The 11,627-nt window shown below is 32.6% G+C and overlaps 1 protein-coding gene across 1 annotated transcript; it reads left to right on the top strand.

Annotated features, from left to right (window-relative positions):
- The first annotated feature begins 4,874 nt into the window (after positions 1–4,874).
- Positions 4,875–9,822, top strand: LOC133861935 (disease resistance protein RPV1-like). The gene is made up of 5 exons (XM_062297764.1): positions 4,875–5,423; positions 5,948–7,049; positions 7,817–8,092; positions 8,179–9,030; positions 9,122–9,822. The coding sequence occupies exons 1-5, from the start codon at positions 4,918–4,920 to the stop codon at positions 9,776–9,778; spliced, it is 3,393 nt and encodes a 1,130-aa protein (XP_062153748.1). The 5' UTR covers positions 4,875–4,917; the 3' UTR covers positions 9,779–9,822.
- The last annotated feature ends 1,805 nt before the right edge of the window (positions 9,823–11,627 follow it).

The following is an 11,627-nucleotide window of genomic DNA, read 5'->3' as shown; positions in this document are numbered from 1 at the left end:
AGGGCTAATGTATATAGTCTTATATTTAGTCTTAATACGACTTGAATTCGACACTCAAAAAACGAATTGCTACCCTTATATAGCATACGTGGACAAAATGACAGTTGACATATCATTTATTAAGAGATTGAAGAAAAATTTGACAACTGGGCTTATTTGCCACAAGGCGGAAAATTCATACCTTTAATTGTTAAAATTATAAATTCAGGCTATTATTTATCACATGGATAAAATTATAAGATTGAAGCCCTTGGCCCCTTATAGGATAATTTATTTTTTATTTTTTATTTGTAGTAATCAGGTATTTGAAACAAAAAGTTTGGATGTGCGCTTTAGCTTTATAAATTTTCGTCCATTTTAAAATGGATTGGGCTTCCTTGATACCAAAATAAAAAATAAAAAATAAAAAATTAGTTTTTGTGGTTGGATTAATTTACAAATTACCACATTTGGTATAACAATTAATTCAGAGGTCCATGTAGTTGACAAAATTGACAAATCGCTCTATGAAGTCAAATTCCGTAAAAAATTTGACAGATTCCGTTAAATGCCACATCAGCACCAATAAAATGACGACACGTGGACTATGAAAAAATATATATTAAAACTATAAAATAATAAATAAATATTTTTTTTAAAAAAAAAAAATAAAAAATGGATGGCTCTGCCTATTGGGTAGCTACCCCCAGCCAAGGGGTGTGGCTGCTCAAAGAGATTTAGACGTGACCCGCAAGCCACACCCAGCCTTTGGGGGTGTCTACTCCAACCGACAGTCACCCTATTTCTTCTTACTTTATTTTTTCTTTTCATTATTTTTGTTAAAATATTTATTTATTATTTAATAGAATCTGTCAAATTTTTTAACGGAATTTGATTCCATGAAGCGATTTGTCAATTTCGCCAATCATATAAACTTCTAAATTAATTGTTATACCAGAATGAGTTATTTGTAAATCGAACAGGTCAACCAAAAAAATCAATTACAAATTTTTTTTTCTTAAAAAAAAATTACAACATTTATGCTGTAATATTTTCAAGGATTCAGATAAAATTTCAAGTATCCTATAAAAAATAGAGAAAAGGATTCAACTCGACCTGCAACGTCTTCTTGAGTTTCAGAAGTAAAAACACGCGCAAGAACTTCTCGACCACCCTTACTCCGCTCTCGAAGTTGCCATAATTTACACTTTCAGAGATCGATGAAACAAACGCACCGAATACATATAATATTTTTCACGCCGAAACAAAGGGACCATGATATTACAACCAACCTTTATTCTCTTACTTTATACATTTACTTTATTCTCTTTAATCTTTTCAATCTTTTTGAAAAGATTAAAGAGAACCTTTAATTTGCCAGCGCAGATGCTTTTGTTTTAATTGTTTTCTGGAAGGGAGGGAGAGAGATGACACTGGGAATGACTAGTTCTTGGCCTCTTTTCCACATGGAGGTTGATCCTTTGAAAAATACGTCTTTAGGATTTAAAAAATGGCCAATCCCTTTTTTATCCTGATTCAATGATTCAGCCACCAACTAAGCCAATTTGAGAGTAGCCGACCACCCCGGCCCCTTTTCTCTTTTTATTTTTTTTTTTTATTTTTTTTATAATTTTTCAGGATAAATAGTATTTCTATTTTGCAACAAAATTGGAAAATTTTTAATTTTTATTTTTATGGAAATTGTTTTGTAAGGGCCTGAATATTACCCATGTGATAAAATAAGTGTCAAATTTTTTAATTTCGACAATTCAGAATTTTAATTTTTGCCTCACGACAAATAAGACTAGCCCTCAAATTTTTGCCAATCTCTTTAAAAAATAAAGTGTTTAAACACCTTCTTAGTAATTGTAGTTTGAAAACTTTTTTTTTTTTTTTGGTCTCTTGTACTTTTATTTGTATCACAGATAATACATGTGCTATGCGAAAAGGCGAATGGTACATCCATCCATTTTTCAGTCCAAAACTAATGTCTGGTCATGTCATCGGACAGGTGTTAGTGTAATAATGCGACACATGTCCCCTAGATGCAACTTCAACGCCACGTTAGCGTAGACATGGCTACCAATTTATTTATTTATTTTATTTTAAGGATTTTTTTTTTAACAAAAAAAATAAAATTGAAGGGGTGGCTTAGCCGCCCCTTTGGGCCACATGGGGTGGTTGAGCCACCACCAAGGCCAGTTTTGGGGGTGGCCGAACCACCCCCATGGCCTTTGGGGGTGGTCGAAACCACCCCATTTGGCTTAAGCCACACCCATTTCCCTAGAAGTGGCTCGGCTACCTCTAAAGGCCAAAGTAGAAAAATAGAAAAAAAGAAAAAAAAGAAAAAAAAAAAGGTTTTGGCTTGAACCATCCCTAGGCCAAATGGGGGTGGCCGAACCACCGGCAAGGGCTATGAGGGTGGTTCGACCACCCCCAAAACTGGCCTTGAGCCACTCCTTCAATTTTATTTTATTTTATTATATATATATATATATATATATATATATATATATATATATATATATATATATATATATATATATATATATATATATATATATATATATATATATATATATATATATATATATATATATATATTGGTAGCCACGTCAGTGCTGATGTGGTGCTGATGTTACATCTAGGGGGCAGGTGTCGCATTATTACACCAACAACTTTCCGATGACATGGTCAGACGTTAGTTTTGGACGAAAAAATAGAAGAAAATACTATCTCCGTCTTTTTGCATAGCATAAGTACCATATATGATACAAATGAAAGCATAGGGAGTAAAAAAAAAAATTGTCAAATCACAAGTACTAATAGGGTGTTTAACCCAAAAGTAAAAGAAAAAGAGGGATGGAACTGCCCTACACTACCTCCTGCTATAAGGGTGGAAGGAGGATCTCCACCCCTCCTTGTATGTTGGTGGAGCCAACCTCGTCTACCTCTTGCTATAAGTGTGGAAGTTGGATGTCCACCTCATTTTTTCTTTCTAATCTTTTGGCATAATTGCTTGTGTAGCATGGTGACATGAATATGAATAGAATAATGCTAATGTTGCCTCCATATCCCTTTAAAATTGATGTGACTTTTATAATTATCATTAAATCAAAATCTAATAATGAACTATTATAAATTTAATGGTAATTTTAAAAGTCACATCAATTTTGGGGGACACAAAGTGGACATGTGGTAGGGACCTACCACATGGGTCCCACCCCATGTGAGTAGAGTTGTGTAATTGTTGTGTATAGTTGTTGTGCAATAATCATTTTCCTTATTTATCACATGGATAAAATCATAAAATTGAAGCCCGTGGCCCCTTATAGGATAATTTATATATATATATATTGGTAGTAATCCGGTATTTGAAACAAAAAGTTTGGATGTGCGCGTTAGCTTTATAAATTTTCGTCCCCTTTAAAATGGATTGGGATTAATTGCTATAAAATAAAATAAAATAAAAAATATAAAATTAGTCATTGTGTTTGACCTAATTTATAAATCACCACATCTGATATAACAATTAATTGAGAGGTTTATGTGGTTAATGAAATTGAAAAATCACAACGTGGAGTCAAATTCCGTAAACAAAATTGACAAATTCCATTAAATGTCACATCAGCATCAATAAAATGAAGACACATGAACTGCGGAATAAAAAATATAAATATATCAAAAATATAAAATAATAATTTTTTTTTTTTGAAAAAAAAAAAGAAAATAGAAAATGGGTGGCTGCCAAACCGACATCTACCCCTTTTCTTTTTACTTATTTTTGTTAAAATATTTATTTATTATTTAACGGAATCTGTCAAATTTTTTAACGAACTTTGACTCTAGGGAGGAATTTGTCAATTTCTACAATCACAGAAACCTTTAAATTAATTGTTATACCAAAATGAATGATTTGTAAATTAGGTCAACCAAAAATATCAATTTTACAATTTTTTCCTTAAAAAAAGATTACAACTTTTATGCTATAATATTTTCAAGGATTCAGATTAAATTTCGAGTGTTCTACAAAAAATAGGAAAAAGGTGAATTCAATATGAAATTAGGAGGTATCTTTTTGTAAAAAGATATCAATTTGAGAGGATATCTTTATGTTAACAGTTATAGGAGATTCCTTGAGACATTTTTTTTATTTTTTATTTTTTTTTTCTAATAACGATTCCTTGGGACAATTATGCATACTTTATGTCGTTTTCGTTACCAATTATTGCGTGTAAAGTAACGGAAGCATATGCAGACACTTTAATGTAAACCAATTAATTTGCATTGCATTATTCACATAAACTTGTACTTTCCTTCGGGAGTCAACAATGTTTTTTTCGCAATTTTGATAATAATTAAATACAAAATTATCGAATTAGAGATGAGAGTATAACCTGTTTAATTAAATGAATCGAGTTAAGATTAACCTTAATTATAATATTATATTCGTATCTCGACACAATTTAGATCAGACATATGACATTTAAGACATTATGTTTTACAAGATTTATGAAATTAATATGAATTTAACAAATTAGAATTGAGAAGTTCAATCCGTTTTATTAAATAATTCAAATTAGAATTAACCTATATCATTTTATATTTATAAATTAACACAATTCAAATTCGACACATGAACACGGATATATCCCTTCCTTACATTCGAAGTACTTCAAATGTTCACTTAAATCCATAGTCATGTCAAAACATCATGGACTAAGTCTAATATGTAATAACTTATATTTTAAAAAAACACACCCAAAAGGAGGTGGGACATATCTTCTTTTAAAAAAGAAAAAAGAAAAAGAAAAAGAAAAAAGAAAAAAGAAAAAAGAAAAAAGTTGTTCACACGTTCAATCTGGATTACTAATTAATTTCCTAGTACCTTGTGAACTCCGTGTGTCCTTCGCCATTTTCCACTCTCACCAACTCTCCATGGCTGCCGGTGCATTCCTCTCTTCGTCTTCTTCCACCCATCCCAACTGGACTTACGACGTTTTCTTGAGTTTCAGAGGCAAAGACACGTGCAAGAACTTCATTGACCACCTTTACTTTGCTCTCAAAAATGTCGGAATCAAGACCTTCAGAGATGACAACGAGCTTCGAAGAGGAGAAGATATTGCATCCGATTTATTGGCGGCAATACAAGGGTCCAGAATCTCTGTCATCATCTTCTCCAGAAACTACGCGGCTTCCAGGCGGTGCCTGGAGGAGCTTGTAAAGATCATAGAGTGCCGAAGAACGGTGAGGCAGCTGGTTCTACCTATCTTTTACGATGTTGAACCGTCGGATGTGCGCAACCAGACGGGTAGCTTCGCGCAAGCATTTTCGAAACATGAAGAGCGTTACTTGTTGGACATAGACAAGGTACTCAGGTGGAGGAGAGCTCTGATTGAGGCTGCTAATTTGTCCGGATGGGATCTAAGAAATACTGCAGATGGGTAAGTGCGCTCTACCCAATCATATTTTTATCTGTAACTTTACTAGCAGGATGGAACCGTATTCCTTGCAATGTGTTAGAAGTAAATGCTCAATCCTATTGTCTTCGGTAAGGAATAACACTAAATGTGATAGATCGTTTATGTTCAAATTTTCCCAAAAAAACTCGTTAATAATAGATCGATGCAGATAATGTCAAGACAGGCTATGTTAAAGTTAACAAATTTAAATTCGTTTAATGTAAATATCTCAGAAAGAATTTTTCATATTCTATACTACAGCAAATTCATGTATACTTCCACCTTTTTTTTCAATCGACAAGAGGTAGACGTTTCACTTTATAAGTCTCAGGGTTTGGTTGGGATTGGATGTCCAGATTTTTTTATAAAAAGAAAGGGAAATTTACTACATTCAGATTTTAGGGATAATGGCCAAAATATGCTCTGACTTTTTATCTGTCATCATAAAATATTTACTACATTCAAATGCTTACTTGTATGATTTGACTCAACCTAGAAATTTGCAGGCATGAAGCCAAGTTTATTAGGAATATTGTTGAAGACGTTTCAAGGAAACTCAACAGCACATACTTATATGTCACACTCTACCCAGTTGAAGTAGAATCTCGTGTGCAAGACATCACCTCATTGTTAAGGGTTGGAGCCGATGATGTCCGCATGGTAGGAATTTGGGGAATGGGCGGAATTGGAAAAACAACCATTTCTAAAGCCATATATAACAAATTTTTTCATAGTTTTGAAGGTAAGAGTTTTCTTCCAAATATTAGGGAAACTTCTAAGCAACCCGATGGTCTGGTTCGATTACAGAACCAACTTCTTTCTGATATCTTGAAGATGGACAAGACAAATGTGAACAATGTTGATACAGGAATTGCTATAATACAAGAAAGACTTCGTCATAGAAGGGTACTTGTTATACTTGATGATGTGGACCAGTTAGAGCAACTCAATGCCATAGCTAGAAGTCGTGATTGGTTCGGTCCAGGAAGTAGAATTATTATAACAACTAGAGATGAGCAATTGCTAAAGATGCTTGAAGTAGATGCAATATATACAACAAAAGAAATGAGTGAAATTGAATCTCTAGAGCTCTTTAGTTGGCATGCCTTTAGGAAAAGTTCTCCAACTGAAGATTATATGGACTTGTCAAGAGGCATCGTTGCTTATTCTAGAGGATTACCACTAGCTCTTGAAGTTCTGGGTTCTTTTCTATTCTCTAGGAGCATGCAGGAATGGGAAAGCACATTGGAGAAATTGAAAAGGATTTCTCATGATCAAATTCAAAAAAAGCTTAGAATAAGCTTTGATGCACTAAGCGATAGTACTCTGAAGGATATATTCCTTGATATATCCTGTTTCTTTATCGGAATGGACAAAAACTATGTTACACAAATATTGGATGCATGTGGTTTTTTTGCAAAGATTGGAATTAGTATCCTCATTCAGCGGTGTCTTCTTTCAGTCGATGAGAGAAACAAACTCATAATGCATGATTTGCTTCGAGATATGGGAAGAGAAATTGTTCGTGAAGAATTCCCCAAAATACCGGGAAAGTGTAGTAGATTATGGTTGCATAAAGATGCACTTGATATATTGGCAAAGCATGAGGTAAGAACTTCCTTAATATTTTTTATTTTAAAAAAAAGGATAAAAAGATAAATTATATTTTACCCCTAATTATGAAGCTATTTCAAATCACCTTAGAACTTTAAATATTGCAATTATGCTCTTAAATAGAAATTTTTGTTTTAATTTGCTCCTTTAGTTAAATCCACCATTTAGTTTGAATGCAAAGTATAGAATGTGTCATGCATGTACATCTAGAACGTACCAATTATTTATAAAAAAAGAAAAAAAAAATCAATTCACCACGGCCTAGCCATGGAAGAGTCCATGGCCAGAGATTCACAGCCTCACTCAGCCATGGAGACAAATAGACAAATAGCTAGGTCATGCATCTCTAGCCATGGTGACCCACGGCTTGACTGTGAATTTTTGTCACAAGGGGAGGCTCCAATAGTTGTTGTTGTTTTTTTTTTTTTTTTTTTAAAAGGGCATAAATGTATTTTTTACTCATCTAATGTGGGGGTAAACTAGGCAAAAATGTCCAATTGGTCACGTGGAGAATTTTTCATCCAATTTAACATAAAATATAAACGGAGAGGGTAACATGAAAGTGTTGCATAGTTTGATGGGTTTTATTATAACTTTTTTAAAGTTTGGAAGGTCTTTGCAAATAGAACATTAGTTCGATAGGATAAGTGTAATTTCCCTTTTCTATTTTCATAAGAACATTAAAGAAACAAAAAATAAAAAACTCTCAACTTTAATATAACAGGTTTAAAATTGCAACGCACAAATGTTTTTCTTAGCAGGGAACAGAAGCAGTTGAAGGACTTACTTTAAAATTTCTAAAACTAAGTAAGGTTAATTTCAGTACAACAACATTTATAAAGATGCAGAGATTGAGATTACTCCAACTTGATCATGTACACCTCATTGGAGATTACGAACATCTTTCCAAAGAGTTAAGGTGGCTTCGTTGGCACGGATTCCCTCTAAAGTTTATGCCAAACGACTTTTACTCAAAAAACCTAGTTGCGATTGACTTGCGATATAGCAATCTTACGCAAGTTTGGAAAAATTCCGAGGTATATTATATCCATAACCATTAAGCCCTAAATTTTGACGTTTTTGGTGCTAATATTTTTGTTTCTTTCTTTTCTCATTTGTTCAGCAACTGTTCGAGGAGTTGAAATTCCTAAATCTCAGTCATTCCCATTATCTGATTCGGACTCCTAACTTTGCAAGACTCCCTAATCTTGAGAAACTAATACTCAAAGACTGTACGAGTTTGTTTGAGGTTCACCAGTCTATTGGAGATCTTAATAATCTCATTTTGGTAAATTTGAAAGATTGCAGAAGTCTTGAAAGTCTGCCAATGAGTTTCTATAAGTTAAAGTCTCTTCAAACTCTCATTCTTTCTGGTTGTTCTAAATTTGACAATTTGGCTGATGAGTTGGGGGAGATGGAATCCTTGACAAATTTTCTTGCAGATAACACTGCTATAACACAAGTGCCACGTACCATAGTACAATTGAAGAACCTCACATGCTTGTGGTTGTGTGGGTGTAAAGGATCGCCATCTAAGTCACTCCCTTCACTCCTTTGGTCTTGGAGATCTCCTAGGAAAAGTCCGAAGTCAATCAATCTATTGCCTGCTTCACTACATGGCTTGAACGCACTAAGAGAATTATCTCTTAGAGATTGCAATTTATCAGATGATGCAATTCCTAAAGATCTTGGAAGTTTATATTCCCTTAAATCTTTAAATCTAGAAAACAATCATTTTCGTATCCTACCATCGAGCCTTGGTGGTCTTTCGAAGCTTCGAAGGCTCATTTTAGATAATTGCACAAAGCTTCAATCTATTCCAGATTTACCACCAAATTTGAAATATCTAGAGCTTAATAATTGCAATAAATTAGTCAAGATTCCAGTCTTGGAAAAGTTGTTCAAGTCCATTTGGGAGATTCAATTGGCAGGGTGCAGCAACTTAACAAATACTTTTAAACAAAGCATCATAAAGGTTCTTTCTTTCTCTCTCTCTCTCTCTCTCTCTCAAAATACGTATTTATTTCAAAGTACTGCTTATATACATCATGCTTTTGATGGTACAGGAATGGATCACTCGGACTGACATTAATCTTTATGGCATTTTTCTACCTGGCAATGATATTCCTGATTGGTTTACGTGTAAGAATGAGGGACCCTCCGTATCTTTTGAAATGACTCACATTTTTCCTAATTGGTTCACAGTATGCTTTGTTTATTCATCATGTCCTGACAAGATGGTAGATCGTGATACAACCAATTCTTTCCCTCTAAACCTTACAGTAATCAATTATAGCAACAGTACGACTCGGGCTACAATTGCATATGAACTACCAATCGCCCATGACGTTGAAGATCACATTTGCCTAATCCATGTTGCTAAACGTTGGTTCGGTTTGGAGTGCGGTGACCAAGTAAAGGTTATCGTAGATTGTGGGCCACGAGTCAATGTTAAGAAAACTGGGGTTGTTGATGGAAGTGGGATTCATTGTGCCTCTACATCGAATAAGGATGCCATTGTTGTTAGTGACGATGGAGATAAATCTATGGATCAGATTGCAATCAAGTCTAAAAGAGGCCTTGGTGATGATAAATCATATTCAAGCCATGGTAGCTTTGACGACGATCGAGAGGCTAAACGATTTGATTTGTATTCAAAGACTTCAATGTTGATTCTCATTTTTCTTTTAATTTTGTATATATTTATTCTGAAGTTGTTTTAACGAGTTCTTTTGGCTTCGGTGGAGAACTTTCAATCTTTGATTTGTATATATTTATTCTGAATTTTTTACAAATTGTTTTGTAGGAAATTTCCTATAATCCACATATAAGATTGACATGTGTCTCTTAGCATGTGAGAAGCAACGTTATTTAAATAGCAAGTGCTTCTTACATGCTTTTTTAATATCATTAATAAAAAAAACTTGTGTTTCTCATACGTTTAAAAGATATATGTCCTTTTTATATGTGAGTTGTAAAAAATTTCATATAAACCAGTTTATAAGAAATTTATGTCCATTATATGTTCTTTCTTTTTCTTAGCATTTAATTTACAAAATATTGAAATTAATTTTTTATTAATTATTTTACCAATTTTTAAATAATTTTATAGTAAAAATTGTTGTGCCAATCATTTTCTTTCAAAAATGGGCATCCATAAAAAAAAAAATAAATAAAAATAAATAAATAAAAAAAAAATGTAGAAAGCAAAATTTCGCCAATCAACCGTGCTTATGTTTTAACTATTTGATACCACGAGGAAAAAGTGCTTAACGTAGCTTTTAGTGAATATTCTATTCAAGTGATTAAATACTTGGAAATTCACTCAAAACTAAATAAATACTTGAAAATTAAACAAAAAGCCGCAGACCATCATATGTAATGCATTATACTTATTCTGTATACCATGTTTTTATCTCACAATTATCTCGTAATACTGATGTGGTAGTTTTAATCACCCAATGAATCGATTTTTGTAAAAAAAAAAAATGTAATTATTAATTGCCTTTTTGGTATATGTGGTTAAGTGTGGAGGGAGGGGGGTCGAGGGAGGTCGAGGGGGGGTCAAATGCCCTCCTCACCTCCTAAATTTTTTTTACTCTTGGTCTATAAAACATTTATGCCCTTGTCCCTTGAAAGACCCCCTCAGCATTTCATCAAGGTAAACTTGCCCACTCTAGCCGTTTTTTTTTTATTTTTTTTTATTTTTTTTATTTTTTATTTTTTATTTTTATCTATCATAACTCAAAACATTTTTCTTTTCTATAAGTAGGTAAAAGTAATCAATAAGTCTACTAGACTACAAATCTACTTTACATACTTTAGAGTAGAACAACTGTAAGCCTGTAACAACTAATCAATAAAAGTCATCAACTCTACGTCTCTAGTCCACAGTCTATGCTATCAATAAGTCATCGATAACTTAATACAAGAAAAAAGAGAAGTCATCAATAACAACTGTAACTGAAAATATCTTCACATTTTTTGGCTTACAAAAAAAAAAAAAAAAAAAAAAACACTACTGTTATTTAAAGGTGGTTAAGCTGTGTGTGACTATGGTCTGTGCATTCAATCAAATCCCATGCCATCTTAATATTTTATACTTCGAACTTCAACCTTTGGGTTAAACTTGACGTCGTTGTTATTTTCTGTATTTCTATACCTTTGTCATTCAAAGTTCAATCGTTAAAATTAATTTCTAAACAAAATTCAGCCTTTTAGTTTAAGGTATGTAACTTTCATATTGATTAAGATTTAAACTTTTATATTTTAATTGTTCTTTTCAATTTATTGTTCTTTTATATTTAGGTTTTTTTTTTTTTTTAATAATTGTTTTATGTTTAATTTTTTTAATGATTATTTATAGTTTTTGTTTCATATTTTAATTGTAGAAAATATATAACTGTAGTCGCCTGTGATTATGGAGAACAATAATTTAATTGAGCCACAATCAAATTCTAAACGAACTCTTATTGAGGTAAATTGTTCTTTTATATTTAGGTTGATTGTTCGAAACTATTGAAAAAACATTTTCAGCAATGAACATTGTTAAAAATCGTTTACGTAACAAAA

The sequence above is a fragment of the Alnus glutinosa genome, chromosome 2 (assembly GCF_958979055.1).
Source record: "Alnus glutinosa chromosome 2, dhAlnGlut1.1, whole genome shotgun sequence".
NCBI classification, from domain to species: domain Eukaryota; kingdom Viridiplantae; phylum Streptophyta; class Magnoliopsida; order Fagales; family Betulaceae; genus Alnus; species Alnus glutinosa.
Note: the sequence above shows the minus strand (reverse complement) of the source record. Positions and strands in the feature narration are given on the sequence as shown.

Excerpts from the sequence above, each read along its gene's own strand:
- LOC133861935 (XM_062297764.1), top strand. The coding sequence starts at position 4,918 with ATGGCTGCCGGTGCATTCCTCTCTTCGTCTTCTTCCACCCATCCCAAC. Across the intron at positions 5,424-5,947 it reads CTAAGAAATACTGCAGATGG|GCATGAAGCCAAGTTTATTA; the intron begins GTAAGTGCGCTC and ends AGAAATTTGCAG. Across the intron at positions 8,093-8,178 it reads AAGTTTGGAAAAATTCCGAG|CAACTGTTCGAGGAGTTGAA; the intron begins GTATATTATATC and ends TCATTTGTTCAG.